General features: G+C 39.7%; 1 protein-coding gene across 1 annotated transcript; it reads left to right on the top strand.

Moving 5' to 3' along the window:
* The first annotated feature begins 1,815 nt into the window (after nt 1-1,815).
* Nucleotides 1,816-15,179, top strand: nlk1 (nemo-like kinase, type 1). The gene is made up of 11 exons (XM_053515329.1): nt 1,816-3,079; nt 3,791-3,920; nt 6,403-6,458; nt 6,631-6,737; nt 7,290-7,375; nt 7,887-8,096; nt 9,520-9,621; nt 10,225-10,311; nt 10,538-10,736; nt 12,772-12,865; nt 12,977-15,179. The coding sequence occupies exons 1-11, from the start codon at nt 2,769-2,771 to the stop codon at nt 13,023-13,025; spliced, it is 1,431 nt and encodes a 476-aa protein (XP_053371304.1). The 5' UTR covers nt 1,816-2,768; the 3' UTR covers nt 13,026-15,179.
* Nucleotides 15,180-19,860: the final 4,681 nt, after the last annotated feature.

Genomic DNA, 19,860 nt, shown 5'->3' with positions numbered 1-19,860 from the left:
TGTATCTTGGGAGGTGTAAGAAAATGCTTTTTAACATGCTGGATGGTGAGAGGGGGTGTGGACTCATGGAGTAAGGAAAATTATTGAAATGTCAAACGCAACTTGCATGGAGTGCCAGTCGATCTCCAGACACATAAGCATTCACAGAGTCACAAATAATGGGGAATCTGAAAACACCAAGTAGCCTAATCTGCATGTCTTTGAACAAGCACAGGGAGAACAGACATGCGAACTCCATGTACACAGACCAGAGGTGTGAATCGAACACTCAACTCCGGAGGTTCAACGCCACAGTGCAAAACACAAAGGTACATCATTGTGCTGCCTTAACTTAACACACTTTCTTGTACATTACAAGACTAAGCTAGCCAGCTTGGTTACAATTTTTTTTTCTTAGTTCATGATGCATGTACATGTCATAGAGAAAATGAGCTTTAAGACAAGGTTCAGAAATGAAATGGCCTTTTGCAGCGGTTTTCAAAACTATAACTCTCCCTATAATGATTGGAATTAGTTACAGTTTAAATTATTTAATGCTTGCAATTTATTTATTTATTTATTTTTAAACCTTTAATTATTTTACATAAATTTCATACAAATGGTCAAGCCACTGTTAGTCTAGCCGGCAAATACCTCCAGAATGGTTACTACGTAGTGTTTATTCTATTGGTTTATTAGAGATTACCTGCAGCTTTGCCTGCATGCAGATTCCGATGCTATCATTACCTGCGAGTCTCGTAGTCCCAATGTTTTGGCAGCCCCTACTTTTGCCTGTTGTATGCGCTGTCACTGCAGTCTCATCGCAGTCCGATTTGGGGTTTTGGTAATTATAAGCTCGGCCTAGTCTACTCATTTTCCCCATAGACTATGCGTACTACGTGGGCACATGACGCTACTGAAAATGATGAACGTTCCCACTCCCATGCCTACTGTTACACTTGGCAGAGAATGCCTGTGACATGCTCACTGTATGACAAAACTTGATGGGGAACATCAAGCTGCCTATCTTTACATTTGGTAAAGAACATGATGCTATGGATACATTTGGTGGGGAACGCGACGTTGCCTCCTGTTACATTTGGTGGGGAACATGACCCAGTCAACTGTTACATTTGGTAGGAAACGCGACGTTGCCTCCTGTTACATTTGGTGGGGAACATGACCCTGTCAACTGTTACATTTGGTGGGGAACATGACCCTGTCAACTGTTACATTTGGTGGGGAACATGATGTTGCCTCCTGTTACATTTGGTGGGGAACGCGACGTTGCCTCCTGTTACATTTGGTGGGGAACATGACCCTGTCAACTGTTACATTTGGTGGGGAACATGATGTTGCCTTCTGTTACATTTGGTGGGGAACGCGACGTTGCCTCCTGTTACATTTGGTGGGGAACGCGACGCTGTCTACCATTACATCTGGTGGGGAACACAACGTTGCTCACAGCATGATATAAAAGTTGGGGATGCCGCTGCCTACTGTTACATTTGGCAAGGGACACCTGTCACACGTCTGTGACGGAACTACCTAAGCAAACACCACCTGGAGACCAAGCAATTTATATTTCTAAACAGGAGATCATATAATGTCCTACTGTCAGTAAGAAGGTATGTATGAGCCTACATGTTAAAATCACTTCATTCCTCGCAAATGATGTACTAGTCATTCTAATAAAGTTATAACCTACATTTAAACTAACGCAATGCTAAATTTAGGTGGTGAAACGGTTAAAGCGTGGCCTCGTGCGTTGTTTACACCGGTAGTGCTCCCCTCCCCCATGTTTAACTACGTCTCCATCCCCCAACTCCTCCTTCCTCATCCTGCCACTGTTTCCAACAGCTGATTGCAGATAAAGAGAAAGCCACAGAACGCCTGGAGTCCACGGGAAAATGAGTTGAGGGGGTAAACACCGCGGCGATGGACTACGACGGCACCCAAGCGTCCAAAATAATGCGTGTTGTTCCGATTCTTTAACGTGGGACGCCGCGGCGCGAGCCGGCTTGGATGTTAGTAGCGGCTTTGCTAAAAGGCTAACTTTGCGAACAGCAGTAGATAAGAAGCGCTTGCGTTCTCTTCATTCCCACCGAGACGTTTTTGTTGTTGTTTTTTTATTATTATTATTTAAAGATTTTAACTACGTATTTATCGACGAGATAAACACTCTTGGTGTGTTTTAACGTAACAGTTTTTAATTCGCCGGTTAAACAAGCAGCGCTAACGTTAGCTAGCAAACAAAGATGATTAGCTAGAATCGCCTTGACGACTAGGAGAGCAGGCGTAACGTCATAGTTCGTTCCCCAAACGCGGTTTGGACTAAATAAAGTCTAAATAAGTATTTCTATGTGAACGATTATTGCGCAATGTTAAATTCAGGCTAGTTTGTTGTCCTGTCGCAGAGTTTATGAAGATTATTGACTGACTAGCTTAGCTAACCAGACTACCGTGTATGGTCTGGGCGGACAGACAGACAGCCGTGTCTCAGTGATTATTTTGTCCCTTTGCTGTAGGGGCTGTGCAACATGCGCCCTCTGTAGTGTCTTATCTAGCCTAAAGTAACCCTAACTAACCGTAGCTACCTCAGCAAGCCTTAACTAGCCCTAGCTCATATAACCAAGTTGTGCGAACTCCAGCAGTGTTCAGCTGCAGTGACGTTTTAACACCGTGTCTATTTAAATTCTCCGCTATTTTAATGTAAGTATTTTAATGGGATTGATAAGCGTGGCTCGACGTAGCCAATCCTCCTGGACCGCCGGCTCGCTCTAACAGAAATGGCCTTCCATGGCTCCGCTCGGCCCGCCGTGTGTGGAAACCTGTTCCCTGCCTCGGATCTGGGCCACAAATATTTCTGTGTGAACACTTCGGGAAGTAACGCAGCCTGCAGCGGGTTAAACGGCTCCCAGAACCCAGCCGGGCCCAGTCAGCCAGTCGAGACCCCGCGACACCCGGCGACTCTCGGAGGGAGCACAGGCGGAGGAGCAGCGGTGCCTCAGCCTCACAGCAGCCCGGCCAGCGAGGTGCCGTGTCCGCCTGAGATGGAGCCCGACAGGCCGATCGGCTACGGAGCCTTCGGTGTCGTGTGGTGAGTGCAGGCTTCCTCCAAGGCTTTAACTACTTAACTAAGGTCGGTGCTGACCTAGTGCTCGCTTCCAGGTTTTAATATTTGTCTCATTTTGGGGAAATCTGTGTCGTGTCGTGGAGGCACAACTACGGAGCCCCTCTGGTGACATTAAGGGGTGGATTGGGGGTGGATTCTTTGCCCACGACTTACTTACTAAGGCGTGGAAACTGATGCACTTTGTGTTGACTCCTTTCTGTCACAACCAGCATTAACCTTTTCATCAATTTGATCTCTTGGATCGGACTACACTGGCCAGCCTTCGCTACAAGAGATGCAGTATTGTAGTTGCTCTGAAACAGTCCTCTAGCCATCACAATTTGGTTTTTGTCAAAGTCATTCAAATCCTTATACTTGCCCATTTTATGTTCTGCTTCGAACACCTCAACGCTAGGAAAAAAGCTTCACCTGATGCCTAATGTATCCCAAAACGCACGTCCAGCCTTCATTGTAACAATATATTGAAAATCTAGCTACTGTGAGACGGAACAAATCGTAATGGCTGGACAACTAGGGTAGAGCAACTTTAAAACTGCAGCACTTATGGGATGTTCCCAGGCTGCAGTGGTCAGGACATACCAAAAGTAATCCAAAGACGGCCCCCCCCCCCCGATATCACCACGAGAGGGGCTCCGTTCACATCAGTGTGTGTAATGTCTGTCTTTACTCCCTCAGGTCAGTGACGGACCCCCGGGATGGACGGAAAGTTGCTCTCAAGAAAATGCCCAATGTCTTCCAGAACCTGGTCTCCTGTAAGCGTGTCTTCAGGGAGCTCCGCATGTTGTGCTTCTTCAAACATGACAACGTGAGGCTTCTTTTTACTTTTAGAAAGAGCTTAATGGTTCCTTGTTACACTGCCTACTCATTAATAATAACTACAGCCGTCTCATTTCTTATTCCCAAGGCTTCAGTTTTAACCCAATTCCAAAATACATTAATTTCTGATTATGGTACGGCGGCGTAGTGGTTAGCACTGTGACCTTGCACTTCCAAGGTCGAGGGTTTGATTTCCATTTCGAGTCTGTGCATGGGGAGTTTGCATGTTCTCTCCTGGCTTGGCGGGTTCCCAAATTGCATGTTGTGTTGTTTTTGCGCCTTGTGCCCTAAGATGCCTGAGATAGGCTCCAGCCCACCGTGACCCTGTCCACAGGATAACCAGTATGGAAGATGAAGTAAGAATTGATTAATTTCCAATTAGTGTCAGAAGCATTTAATTTGTTACAACCAGTATTGTATTTGTATTGCATCTAAAGGTTGTGGGAATTTGCCTGGCTGAACAGAGGGGTACAAATTTTTCTTAAGCAGTTTTTATACTCCAAACAAAAATCATACTGTCTTTTAGAAAATAATAATTTTGGTTGAGATTACTAGACTTCGATTGCTTAATAAGCCACGATCACTGACAGTCGTTTTAGAGCCCAATCACCCAAAGAGAATCAGTGACACAATCTCGGCTGTCGATTTATTATTTTTTTATTTTAAAAGAGGATTTAGCAATAGAAGAAAAGCGAAAAAAATGCATCCTTTTTTTTTAAATCCTCATTCAGAAACCCTGCTCCCAAATTCATTAATGCGCAATGCCAAGGCTGTGACACTAACAGATGGCCTAGGTGACCAATGCTATTATAAATCCTCATCAAGTATGAGGACCACCGGTTGCAGGCTGTTTGTTTGTTGTTTTTCCTAAGCCTACACACAGAACAGACATCTAGCAAACGGTTAGGAGTAGGGGTGGGCGATATAACCAAAATCTTTTATCACGGTAGAAGCAATTTTCTACCTTGATAACGATATCACAATATGCCAATTTGTATCTAAAAATGCATAAATAAAAATTTAAACACAAAGAAACTGTTTTACATAATGTAATTTTATTTTAAAAATCAAGTTAAGGACCACCGGTAAATTGCTGAGGTTTGCCGCATTTTTTTACTTTGGCCATATTCGTTTGGATGCTTGGATTTCAGATGATAGAGAAGGTTTAATGTGTTTCCACCACTTGTTAAAACAGTGCACTTGCGTACCTTGCAAATCACATTCATCGCATTCGTATCACTTTTCTTATACCCAAACCAATTCCACACCACAGACGATGCACCTTTTTTGTCACATGTAAGCAAACTCACTGCTGCTGCACCGTCTTCTTCCATTGTCGAAGTGTATCTGAAGCCAAACACATAAAAAGTTGGACGATACCGTCGCATCCAATTGAACCAAATATCTGCGCGGCCCAGTGGACAGCACAGCACGACTATCTGGATAGCGAGGAGATGATCTGGTTTATTCGCACAGCCCGGTGGATCGTGTAGCGCGGACCAACCTGAGCAGCGCCGCTTGAATTACAAACCTGTGCGACCCACTGTTTTTTAGGTCAGGACTGTTTAATATTGTTTCTGCCTTGCCATGCCTGGTTTGTATGTGCGCGTTTCAGCGGGGTAAAATGTAATTTGATTGTCGGCGCTGTTTATTTCCATCAGCGCCGCGCAGGTTTGTGATTCGAGCAGCGTTGCTCAAGTTGGACCGCACTGCGCAATCCACCGGGTCTGGATATTTGATTTGCCCACGCCGGCTTAATCGGGTGCCGTTTCGTCCCACTTTGTGTTTGCCTTCCCATAGAAGTGAATGTGTATTGCATGGTTATCCGTGTCTAACCGTGTATATCGCCCACCCCTAGTTAGGAGGCCTACTCTGAATTTGATTAAATATTTTTTTGTAATAAAATTGTTAACTCCACCTTTAAACTTAGAGTTTGTCTACTCCTCAGGTGACATGAAACTGAAGTGGAAGTCCCGAACACTGTAATGGCAATAGCAAAAAAGTTTTAAAAGTATACTCACGTTTGTGAGCTAATATTCTACAAAAGGCCAAGATGGTATTAATCATTTAATCACAAGTCTGTTGTTACAGTTAAAGTAGAGAAAGTACTCTCAGTCACACTATTCAGTTCTGGATGGATCCCTTTTGAGTCTGGTTTCTCTTAAAGTTTATACCTTTTATATCTTTTTAATGTCTTTTTTTTTTTTTTTTGTATATTTTTTTTATATACTTATTTATACGTTATCGGATGGTCTGTTCAAATTCTGTGCAGAGCGTCTAATTATGTGTTTGTGCAGGGATAATATTCAAGCCTGCTTCAGGTCTAAACACCTGGATGGTATTTCTGCATTCTTAAAGGGGACAAAGCTTGACTCTAGATTTTTTAAGAATTATTGTGAGAATAAAGGATTTATGAGTTTATTGGTTGAAACGTATTTGATGTTTGACTTGAAGATGATTTATGTTTTCAGGTGTTGTCTGCTCTGGATATTCTGCAGCCTCCACAGATCGATTGCTTTGAAGAGATGTATCCTTTGCTCTTTCGGGCATCTGTGCCTCACTAGTGACAGATGTTCCCTCATCTATACTTTTTTCCATTATGTAAAACTGTAATTAGATCAATGGAACAGATGTTTTTTTTTTTTTTTATTATTATTATTATTATTGAAAGATGTTCCTTGACTGTAGTTTTGCAATAGATATGTGATTACAGAGCTGATGCAGAGTGACCTCCACAAAGTCATAGTGTCTCCTCAGCCTCTAACAACCGACCACATAAAAGTGTTCCTTTACCAGATACTCAGGGGTGAGTTGTTATAGGAAACCTCGGTGAGGATGAGTACATGCCATTTCTTCTAAAAGCTTACAGAGGGCAGGTAAAAATAGTCCAGAGTATTATTGTAAAATCGCTGACGCGTCTGAAGGTAACCTAGCTATCAGTGGTTTTCATGGACTTCGCCCAGGTTTACAGACAGTTTTCTTGTCAAGTTTCAGACTGTCAAAGGTTCATTACTTCTTTTGCTGTTTAGCTGCAAAGCAAACTTCTTAACAGTGTTTCTATAATGTGAAGACCACTGGTTCCCACAATATAAGGAGAGGGGGAAAAAGTTGTCTTAAACCTAGTTGTGGAATGTTTGCTAAATTATGTTTTTTGAGATGTTTAAATGTTAGCAAACATAATAACAGGAAAGTGTCACCCACCCATATTTCCACGTTATGTTCATTCTTTAAGGCTTAGATGTACTTAATTTATGGGCAGTTATGCCCATTCTTTTGGTTTTGGATAATTAATGACCGTACAGAACACCAGCGTGTAAACTGAGCTTTACTGAGGTATGATTTGTTTTTCTCCCCTAAGGCCTGAAATACCTGCATTCTGCTGGAATTCTACATAGAGACATTAAACCAGGGAACCTGCTAGTCAACAGTAACTGTCTCCTCAAGGTACTTGATCACTCTTTGAATTAGATGTGGCTGTTCAAAATACACTAATGTTAAAAGTATGTGGACGTCTGACCATCACACCCAAGGCTACTTTCTGAACGTCCCATTTAAGATTTAGTCCCGCTTTGTTGAAGATAAAATTCCATTAAAGTTTGCTATGGGGGGGATTGTGCACTAAAGAGGCCTGGGGGAAAACCTCCCTTAGGTGTTTAGTGGGGTTAAGGTCAGGGCTCTGTTCTGGGTACTCAAGTTCTTCCACTTCCCTCTTGATGAACACTGTCTTCTTGGAGACTGTTTTGTTTCTCGCTGGAACAGCTTTGGATCCAGTGAAGCGGAAATTTTATATTTCTATATACAATGATTCTAAACAAATTTTTTTATTTTTTAAGAGTTTATGGCAGCAGTTTTGGGATGAAACCACATATCGTTGTGATGGACATGTGATAACATACTTTAACATACTTTTCTGTGGTTACATGATCACAGTTGTGTATATGTATCGTTTTACCAGATTTGTGATTTTGGGCTGGCTCGAGTTGAAGAGCCTGACTCCTCACGTCACATGACGCAAGAAGTTGTGACGCAGTACTACAGGGCCCCTGAGGTTCTGATGGGCTCACGGCATTACGGGTCAGCCATCGACATCTGGTCTGTGGGCTGCATCTTCGCTGAGTTACTTGGCCGCCGAATCCTCTTTCAGGCTCAGAGCCCCATCCAGCAGGTACTGACTCAAAACTGTAGCACCTACACACTTGCTTTTTAACTTGCTAATTGCCCATGGTAAAATGTGCATAGTGTAAATAGGTCCTAGTTAGAATGTGCTTTCGATTGTACAGGTCGGGGCATCTAATGAAATTCTTGTAAATGACGGAGTAAAACCAATTGGCATTAACAGAAGATTCAAGCAGAGCATGGTGAAGAGACTCTTAGCTGGAGTAAAATATTTGAACCATGCAAACTCTTTTCAAAGAAAGCCGTACATCCGTGAATAACCATTCTGGCCAAGTCACTTCGGTGAACATTCAGGGAGTGGAATACCTGGTTCTGGAAAATCCAGGGATAACTTGTTTCTTACTTGAGGAAGATGTGCATCTGTCTTTGGGAACTGTGCACACAATCATTCAAGAACACCACCTGCACATTACAGGGACTTGGCTGGGAGTTATTGCCACATCTGTATCCGTGCAGTTCTGACCTCACTCTAAGCCATTTCCACATCTTGGGGGCATTAAAGGAATTCCTGGGAGGTCAGCGTTTTAAGCAGGCGATTATGGCTCCGGCATACTGAGAACTTTCTACCTTGATGGTATCCAAGCACTAATGGAAACGTTGGTGTCCCATTGGTCTGCCTGAAACGCTGGCCTCCCAGGAACTCATTTATTGCCCTTTGTATTATATAATACAATACTGATACACAAGCATGATTTTGGGTACTAAAAATTTAGGTATGATTTTTGTGTATATAATAGTCAATAATATTCCTCACTGGGAAAGTTGCAAAGCAAATGATATTGACCATCATGTGATCTCATGACCTGTTTGTTCTATAAAGATGTAAAACCACGACTGGTCACTAGGCACACCTATGCACTTTGCGCCTCGTCCTCACGTGATTGTGTGACAAAATAACCAGACACTTTAATTTGTAAGTAGGAACAAAGTCCGTGTTTTGAATACAATGCCGGGCAGATATGGTAAGTTTGTATAATAACTTTAAATAGTAAAATATGGTCAAACAAATTGTACGAAAAAAGTTCTCAAATAAGTCTTGAGTGGCGCAGCCTTCACACTGTTGCTGAGGGATTGAATCCCATGATGCCTCAGGCGTCTGTGGTCACAAGCCAAGGGAATGGGAGGGAGGGATGTCCAGTATGTACGCTCCCTCTGACAGCCATGCTAGCGAAACAGCTATCTGTGGCACAAGTGTGGAATAGGGTTGGTAACTATTTGCTCTGAGCGGATTATATTAGTCTGTGACACTGCATATACAGTAGGTTAAAAAGTTGTGGTAAAAGAATGTCGCAGGGGAAGCACATCATGGTCTTCACCCTCCCCACAGGGATTGGCAAGGGACCAAACTGATGGGGAAATTGAAAAACACAAAAATATTTGATGTCTTATCCAATGCTTTTTCTCTTGTGTAGTTGGATCTGATAACGGATTTACTGGGAACTCCTCCACTGTCTGCCATGGTATCTGCATGTGAGGGCGCTCGAGCACACATCCTAAGAGGACCTCACAAACCGGTAATATGCCATGTCTTTCAGAAATGGAACTATTTGTTGAAGTTTGGCTAATTTTATATAAAAAGGGAAACCCAATTTGAATTTCCCTTTTTTTTTGCCTGATATAAACACACTGAAAATGAAGTGTGCTCTGAAGTGGTACGCTGTATTATGGTAATTTTCTTTAAACATTAATTCAGTATTTGTAATATCAGGCTTAATTGTTTGTGCAGGTCAATCAACAAGCAGCAGGCTAAAATCCATACAAGTCTGTGCTTTTTTTTTTTTTTTTTTTTTTTTTTGGTGTGTGGGTGCTGGTGTGTTTGTTGCATGGTACTGCACCCCACATCACTCAACAATAAACAGCCCAACTATACTGCTATTAGATCCTCATTGAGAGATAGCAAAAACACAACTGAAACATCTGATCAAGTGTCTGCAGTAAAGTCAGTTTGGTTTTCTATTGTGAAAGAAAAATTACGTTCACATTGCAAAAAATTCATAACTGAGCTTTCCCGAACTAATCGACTCAATAACTTGATGTGTATTACTCACTGACTCTTTGTTTGCTGACATTCAATTACTCTCCTTTATTATCCCGGTGTCTGTCGTTTTCTCCGCAAGCCGTCACTGTCTGTTCTGTACATGCTGTCAGACGGAGCCACCCACGAGGCTGTTCATCTTCTCTGCCGCATGTTAGTCTTTGATCCAGTGAGTACATGCATACACACAAAAATTATTTTTTTTGTTTGTTCTTTATAATCACCAATTTAAGCCATTCTTTATCTTGAGTTACAAGCTAAATGTTTATTCAGTATAAAAATGTAATTGTGTTATAGTGTTCTGTAATGTGCATCATAGATTTTGTGACCATAATCAGCATATCTTGTATGCGCTTCTAAGGCTTTTTTTTTTTTTTTGTTTTTTTTTTGTGTAGGCTAAGCGGATCTCTGGCAACGACGCGCTCTCTCACCCATATCTCGATGAGGGACGTTTGCGCTACCACACGTGCATGTGCAAGTGCTGCTACTCTGTACCGAGCGGCAGGGTGTACACTCGAGACTTTGAACCTGCTGCAGAGAGGCCCTTTAGCCACAGCTATGAGGAAAGCATGCTTTCTGTCTGGCAGGGCAAAGGTGAATATCCTGTCATGTGATTTCTCATTGTTTCACAATCCACATTATATACTTAGCTTAGTGTGTGTGTGTGCTATCAGTTTTTGGATATTCTGTATAATAATGTAAAATCATTGATAAACTCAAAAAAAATTCAGGAGGTCAGGGTTCCAGATCATTCCAAAGGTAACCTGTGGGGATGGTGTCTGTGCAGCACCCTTGAGTTCTTCCATTTAGATCTTTGCCAAAAAATTTCTTCGTGAAGCTTGCTTTTTGCACATGAACCGTTCTAATGAAGGGGAAATCTTAAAGCTACAGTATACACTGCGCGGCCCAACAAAGATCACACACAATAGTTCATTTGCTTTAGCTTTATTTGCAGTAAGTTTATAAAATGTCTGAACATTTATTTTCATCCAGAGTCGAATTAATTCTTATCCAAGATTTTGTATTGATGATGAGAGACTTGGTGCGCTATGTAAAGTTTTTTCCAGCATATCCCAAAGATTCTCTATGAGGTTGAGGTTAAATTTTTTTTTCCCCGACCACATTTCTTTCTTAAAGAAGATAGTTTACTACTGTTTTCCCAAGTTGTACCTCTTAAAACCCAGCAGATTTTAGCTTTTGTATTTTTTTTTTTTTTGTATTCTTTTTCTTTGTCAATAAGTATATATAGGGATCAGAATTATACAGTATGAAGTGACATATTCTTATTTGTTTTTATTTTTCCCCCCATCGCAACCTAAGCAATATGATGAACAGATTTTTATTAAATTTTAACCAACTATTAAAAAAACATGACTGGGCAAAAAAAAGCAAAAAAAAAAAATGGTACCCAGGGGCAAATAAATACCGCAGATACACACGATCACCTGTTATTATTGTTGTTTCCATGAACAAAAAAGATGCTTTTTTTTTTCCCCCCATAATTTTTTTAATCATCACTGACCTATCCTGTGTTGCCAGAACAGATCTGTACCACTTGAGTTTTTAAGGTCTTAATAATGTGTTTGACCCGATTTTAGAAGTTTTAGAAATCTTTTTTTTTTTTTTTGATGCAGGCTAATAATTTGCCCCGTCTGAAACATAACATCTTTGAAATGACAAGCTACTCCCTGCATCAGTTAAAGTTAAATAACTTGTTGCCAGCTGAAAGATAGTAATCACTGCAAGTACTGTACAGTGTAATTGGGGTCAAATTCCACAACCCTCATTCCATACAAAAATGCATTCCAAAGTTCAGCTGAGACATACAGTATATGAAGCTTGTGCAGTCCCACAGAACTAAATTCAGTTGCTATCTTTCGGAGTTAGGCTGTGTTCAGTACAAAGGTAGTTAGTGAAGGTAGTATTTTCTTTCTACCAGGCATTTTGTTGTAACATAACACAAATGTCTTAATAATAATAACAGTAACAGTTATTGTTACTATTATTATTATTATTATTATTATTATTATTGTTGTTTTTTTTAAGTTAAGTGAAAACTTCTAATTCACATACGTCCGAGATATTATGAAATTGCTTCATCAATCTTACTTAAATTTATTTTTAATAAATTATAAAATAATCAAATGTGTTAGACTGATACTGACAGTTAATCATGACAGCATTAGCTAAACTCCACCAGAAATAATCGAGTCAGGCATATGTGAGAACAAACCCTCATATTAAATGGAGTACTTCTAAAAACAACCAAATTATTTATTTATTTATTCATTTTATTTTTTTGTCTAGCAATGTCTCTTCTTACAGTAACACAAACATACTCATCCATTTACACACCATAGGTCAAGTTTTGCACAGTTTTTTTTTTGTCTTCTTTCCCCCCACATCCATTTAGGATCTATTTTTTTTTTTTTTTTTTTTTTTTTTAAACATGAAAAACTAATCAGGACAATAAACAAGGTGCTGTAGAATCTAGGTTGTCTTACATAATAAATATAACATAATTATGTGACCATCACCTTGTTTCCTACTCGGGACATTTTATTTATGTATGGTTTCACGCTACTGTTCCTTCTTTCAAAAACGCATTTTTTTTTACCTTTTCTATCAGAGCTCATACATCGTTTCATCACTGAGCACCAGCAGGGCAAAAGAGTGCCTTTGTGCATCAATCCCCAGAGTGCCGCTTTCAAGAGCTTCATCAGGTACGGAGGAGCACTTTTGAACTTTGAATAAAAAATTTTTTTTAAAAGACATTCCTTCACCCTGCACATCTTTCTAATCCCTGTCTTTTTTTTTTTTTTTTGCTTTCTCAGGTCCACTGCTTGGCATTCCTCAAAAGTATCGAGGAAAGAAGAGAGATGAGATGAGGCGTATGTTAAAACAGGAGTCATGGGAGATGTAGTCGACTATAGGAGCATGCTTGTACTTGAGATGAATGACCGTTTACATTTGGTTCTTGTCAGATTATATAGGTCTGAACGCCTAGGCTTGGTGCTAAGTTTGGCACAGGATGAACATCCTAACATTGTCCAAAAAAAAAAAAAAATCTACAGTTCGTAATTCTGTAGACCCCTTTTTTTTCCTCCCAATAGTGACAGTCCAATTATGCTGCTGCAAACATTTTATACTGACTAAGCTTGAGGATTATGGATACTGAATTTCAGAAGAAACTCCTTTTCATGGATTGAAGACCGAAAAGCGTTGTGCTCATGATGACGATGATAATGATGGCACGTATGCGTGTTCAAATCCCTCAGTGTTGTGCAATACCAATATATTGGGGGGGGGGAGGTTTCAGTATTCGTGGGCTTCAACTGCCATTCAGACTTGTTCGTTATGTTTTTTTTTTTTTTTTTTTTTTTTTCTCCTCAAAATTCTTTGCTGTGCTGCTTAACTGTTCTCACAAGATCACAAGATCATTTGTTTCCTGTATCTCAATTTTACCCCCTATTTCCAGTATTGCATAGTGACATACGAATTTGGGTTGCTTTTTTTTTTTTTTTCTTCTCCCAGTTTGTTACTCTATACTGAAAGTGATTTTTAGCCTTAGAATGCCACCATTTTTTTTTTCCTTGTGTGACATTGTCACTGAGTCGTAAATTGAGATGCTGTGTGGATGATTATTATGCCCACGTAGATGTTTAGGTGCTTTTGTATGTGTATACCTCTCCTAAGCATTATGTGCAAGGATTTAACTTTTTATTTACTTATTTTTTTTTAACCAGGACAACTTTTTAAAGGTGAGGAGGAAGTGTTGTTGAACTGACTTTGTGTAATTGATGCTAGAACATGTATACTTAAGTGTGAGTGTGTGTTCGAGCAAGTGTGTTTGCGTTGTCCAGGAGTGTGGGGAGTGTTTAGGGGACGTGCAGTGTTTGTGCTCTTTTTACATTCATTACCTCACATAAACCCACTGTGCACTGGCTGAGTGCGCTCAGACTAAACCCTACAACTAACCACGTACTGTACAGTGATCTGTGCTAATCACAGAACCACTATCCCTAATCCCCTTTCTCTCTCTATCTCTCCCTTTTCTTTGCTCTGGCTGATGCACATGTCTCAGATTGCTTTCAGAGGAAAATGCTGCTGTTCATTTGATTGACGTTTTTCACTTCAGTCATAACTAGTGTCAAGCTCAGGTTTCATATCGCAGACTCTGCTGTAAACACACAGGGACGTGTGTCCGGCGCCTCCGCAGCTCGTTCCTGGTGCTGTGAACTGAAAAGGGCCCCCCCCCCCCTTTTTTTTTTTTTTTTTTTTGCTCTACAACCTCGAGACCCGTGCCTGTCGGCCACCACTAGGTGGTGTTGAGCACACAGGGCGCTGCTGGACAGACACAGTTCTCAAGGACGTCCGCTCAGTCGGACCCGCACGTGGATATGGACTTTGCTTAGGGATTCGCGGGATTTCAGGAGTCCAGTGATCATACAACCCCTTGTGCTGTTATTTAATTTGGTCATAGGACAATATTTTCTTAAATTAATAGTTTTCTTTTACTTTTATGTCAATGCGTTGTGACCAATTTCAGTTGTTTTATTTTATTTTTTTCCCTTTAAGGTTTTGTTGTTTGACCACTTTGCTATTGTTGTTGGTAGAAGAACTAGAAGTGTAGTGACATGAAGAGAAACTATGTTGATCTATGATTTCTTGTACCGACTGCTAACTACAACGTGAGGATGTTTTAATTAACAGTGAGATTTGCGTTAGTCATGAGCTCATAGAAGTTAGACATTTTATGATGAAAAAAGAAAACTTGATATTTGTGTTAACTTTTATGTTTAGTAATATCCAACGCTTGTTTGAAAAGATGGCTTTTTTTTGTAATTTATTTTGTCATTTTATTGAATATGTTTTTGGACTTTGTGTTTACAACAGATGCTTGAAATTTTTAAGGAAAAAAAAAGTGATTTTGGGTGGAACTGTCAATAAAGAGCGAACACTGGAGACAAAGTGCCACATCAGCAAAATATATTTTGTTCATTTTGTGGTTTACTTTAACTGTAATCACTTATCGCTTGTCCATAAGATAGTCCATATACTTTTATTTATTATGATTATCATTAGAATGGTTAATATGACTGAAAATGACCTCTACAAATAACACAAGGCAACACCTTCCATTTAAGAAATAATATAAAACAGTTGTAAAAGACTAGTAAAGAAACTTCAGAAAAATCTCCTGAGCTTTTTAAACAAGATCAGAGAAAGGAAATGTTCATGCACAATTTCATATTGAAATGAAAGTGCTTTATGATTTAGATGGTCCAGTGCAGAGATTTGAAATGTTTTTTTGAAGATTGTAAGAAATTCTGGAAGACTAAAGTGAGGACATTCATGAAAAAATAAAGAAAAGCAGGCTTCTCAGATTGTTGGTTTGGGCTGAGTAATAAAAGCGTGTCTAGATGATAAGCGTTTGCAGGATGTATTGGACGGCCTTGGGTTGAAGGAGAGACAAGCTGAGTGATGTTTCCATGACAGACTGAAACTACGGCGCAACAGATTTTTATCTTGCATGAAAACCAGAGAGTAATGCTTTGACGTGTCTCTCATGTAAAAAGAAGAAAGTAAACCCTTTGATTAAAACATACTTGTGTATAATTTAATTCTAAGCGCGGGTGCTAAATTCAATTAATAAACATAATATACCTATATAACTGATATATAGTGAATTGCATGAAGTTATGGTGTAAATAAAAAAAAACATCCTAATAACTAATACTTTTGCATCAATGAATATTGAATTAATTGTTTTTCCTCAGTTCTGAGGACTGTGTCGAGTTTGGTTATACACTTCATGCAAACAGATCTCAGACAGGAGATAAGGAAAGATGTTTCTTTCAAGTGGGTGAGTTTGTGCTGTTGTGTTTTTATCCTGCAGTATTTTTTAACCCCAGTCAGTGAGATGTTGTAAGAGACCAGGACTAGCCATGAACAGCACATTTAAACATGCAGTGTCCAATCAATGTTAACAGAGTGAATCTGCATGACCCTGGAGTCTTGTAAATGTCAAGGGTCAGCTGGGGGTGAATCGATAACCCATACATCAATCAAAGCCTGTTTAATTACAATGTGTTATTTCAAATGCTTGAGACCTGAAACAGGAAAGTAGATCAACAAGTATACATTTTACAAATGGCAGTCTCACAAAATGTATCAGGGGTGTTCGGGACACCCGGGAGTTTTGATTTGTCCAGAAAAGCAAAGAGTTAAAAAAATACTCTTATTTCTTTGTATAATGCACTTATTCCAGAGCTTCACTGGTGCTTGGACACTATTGAGGTAGACAGTTTTCTCAGTGCGCTGGAGCCGTGATCGAACTGCCAGCTTCATGTCTAAAGTCTTGCAGGAACTTCTTTAATGGCTCAAAATTGGACATTGTTTAGAGTGATGTTAGGACTGTACATGTGGACCGATTTCCTGTAATGTCAAGGATCAGATGTTCCACTTATTACATTTTCACAGGAACGACTGCAGTGGACTCTGAGCTTCCTCAACGATGGGACCGGATTGTCATTCACAGATGTATGTCCTATTCGACAGCCCTGTGATGGTTTGCCACCCTGTCCAGAGTGTACCCTGCCTTGTGCCCTAAGTCTCCTGGGATAAGTTCCAGCCCCCCTGTCCTCCTGTGTAGAGGATAAAGCGGTATAGATTATAAGTCGGAGTGAATGAGTGGTTCCAAAGTGGGGTCCAGATTACACAGATTACTCTTAAGCAATATCACACAAGAGGGAGTGTTGTTGTACAGTACGATGATGCGGCCATATGTGGTATATTGTATGTTGTTAATGGTCTTATCTACCACTTAACCACTTTAAAAAATTTGTCACCTACTAGGGTTCTATCCCAAATAGCATTAAATGGAAAAATAGTGCACTAGAGTGTACCATCCCTTGTTCCAGGCACGAAGAAGTTCCTTCGTTCAAATGTGCGCAAGCACACAGCTCTTTTGCCTTTGGTCAAGAATTAGTCGTTTATACATGTTTTAACATAATTTATTTAGGACTAACGTATAAGCTACAGGCAACTTGGAAGTTGGAACAAAAAATTAAAAACCTCCTCAGCATCCATTTTCGCATTTCTCTCGCGCTAATCAAAACGCATCACATGAGCGGAGACTGTGAGCCTGGCCTTCTCGTCCAACATCAGTGTCTGACCTCACAAATGAGCTTGTGGAAGAACAGTTAAAATTCCCATAAACACACTCCTAAGCTGTGTGGAGCGAATACTTTTGGTAATATAGTGTACCTTGATTTATGTTGTTTTGTAAAATTATATATGAAAATATGAGTCTTATTACATAAATTAAAGTTTTAATGTTTTAAATAATGCTTTTGAGTGTTGTTTCTGTATGGGACCTTCAAGGCTACTGTTTATTGAATAAAATCTGCTTTATTTCTGCTTATTTCTGATACTGTGTTAGATTCAATAACCAGAGTAGGAAAATATTTATTAGAAATTATATGAAAATGACACAGCTTCTTTGGCATTTAAATATATATTTTTTGCAGTATGAAATTCTTGAAAATGTAAAATAAATGTTAGGTGACTACGTGCAAAACTAAATGGTGCAAGTGTTCTCAAACAATTTTGTATGTACTGTTTAATTTAGCTACTTTAGTTCTGGAAACTGCTATTAACTGCGATTTACTTAAGTTCGTAAAAATGTATTTTCTTGTTTGATTGGTTACTTGTTTATTAAAAAACTAAATATGGTACGTTAGCACTAGACTTGATTGGTGCATCACTTAATTCAATTCAATTCAATTTTATTTATATAGTGCTTTTAACAATGATCATTGTCTCAAAGCAGCTTCACCAAAATGAAAAGAAGATTTGAGAAGAAAATTCATGGAAGTGTGTATGTGGGAGAAAAATGTGTTTAGATAATAATGAGATTGTCCCTGATGATCAAGCCAAGGGTGACGGCGTCAGTGGCAAGGAAAAACTCCCCAAGATGGCAATAGTCTACATTTAAACGAGGAAACGTGTCTGAGACCCGAACATTGTCTGGAAGGCTGTTCCAAACCTTTAGAGCTAAATATGAAAACATCCTACCCCCTTTTGTAGATTTTGATATTCTGGGGAATTACCAGAAGTCCGGAGTTTTTTTATCTTAAGGAACGTGTTGGATTGTAGCGTATCAGAAGACTGGCTAGATACAGTATGTGGGAGCTAAACTATTTATAGCCTTGTACGTAAGTAATACTAGTTTGTAATTAATTCTAAACTTAACAGGTAGCCAGTTCAGGGATGATAATATGGGGTTATATGATCATATTTTCTTGATCTAGTGAGAACCCTGGCGCTTGTACTTCTCTTCTTAACCCGATGCACCCATCACACTGGAATAGGATAAATCTGGGCTAATCAGACCGCATGACCTTTTTCCAATACTCTAAAGTCCATTCTTTATGCTTACTAGCAAATTGAAGCCTTCTGATTAGCCTGACTGATAAGTAGCTTTCTTAAGAGGCTACACCGCTGTCTAGTCTCATGTCGCTGTCCCTTGAGTTCTCACATTGTGAGTATGGAGATTATCTTTATTAAACATAGCCACGAGTTCTTTTTTTATGATTTGATTTCACCAAATGTTTACATGATCTCTGATCACAATTTTTTTTTTCTGACCGCTATCCGTCCATGTTTTAATAATGCGTTTTAGATCTCACCCCAATTTTAGTAGTTTCAGCAATCTCCTTTGTTGTTTTTGTTGCTGATGCAGGGAAATCGATTTGACCCTTCTGAAACACAGTAACATATTTGCCATGATCACAAGATATCTTCTTTGACATGTTTGTTTAAGAAATGAGCTGTATGAGCATAATGTATTAATCACTGCAATTAATATGCAGTGGAAGGATCTTGTCTAACTGATTAGTTAAATCCAGAATTTGCTATTGTCTGGCCCCTGGGGATGAATTCTCAATTATAAACTTGCACTTGGTTGAGATACAGACCTGCCTCTGATGTTTCAGTTATGGAGATGATGGGCTCTTCTATTGTAAAGACTGTTGCTTTGTTTCCGTGTTGTACTCATACACCCAAGTTTAATCTCCGGTAATGATCCTCGACATGAAGGATGGGTCATCCATGGCACGCCTATGGATTGTTCTTCTATTCAAAATTATCATGCACAGGTTGCCAAATGGTTTTGACATTTTCAAGGGTTGAGCTTGTTGAAGGTCTTCTTGATCTGTCGTCATCTTCCAGTGATGTTGTTTCACTCTTGATGTTGAAGCGCACGTGCCACTCCAAACACTCTCGAATGACTCCTTGCAGCATTGTGGTAACCTTGCCGAATCTGAAAATTTGCCTAGTTTCATACAGAATATCACGTTTATTCTATGTTCCAACTTGCTGTCCATGATGAAATAGCAGACGTGGTCAGAATAGCACCAGTTGCACAGCTCCAGATGTACACAGGATGATGTCTTTTGGCACACTGCCTTATGAAAGTTGGTGCTCACTGTAACTGTGTGTGTGTGTGTGTGTGTGTGTGTGTGTGCAGCCTTGTGCTGCCATCTGTTGGCGTGTTACAAAACTAGTCCTGGTGGTATCAAAAAGTTTTGATATTATTATTATTATTATTATTTAAGTCATCTTTTTTATATGAATAGGGTTACAACGTGTCTACAAAATATTTTATAAATAGTAAAGAAATATTTAAAAAATTACCTTCTTTAAATTAAAATGT

Source organism: Clarias gariepinus, chromosome 16 (assembly GCF_024256425.1).
Source record: "Clarias gariepinus isolate MV-2021 ecotype Netherlands chromosome 16, CGAR_prim_01v2, whole genome shotgun sequence".
Classification (NCBI taxonomy): domain Eukaryota; kingdom Metazoa; phylum Chordata; class Actinopteri; order Siluriformes; family Clariidae; genus Clarias; species Clarias gariepinus.
This window is presented reverse-complemented; position numbering and strand designations above follow the sequence as displayed.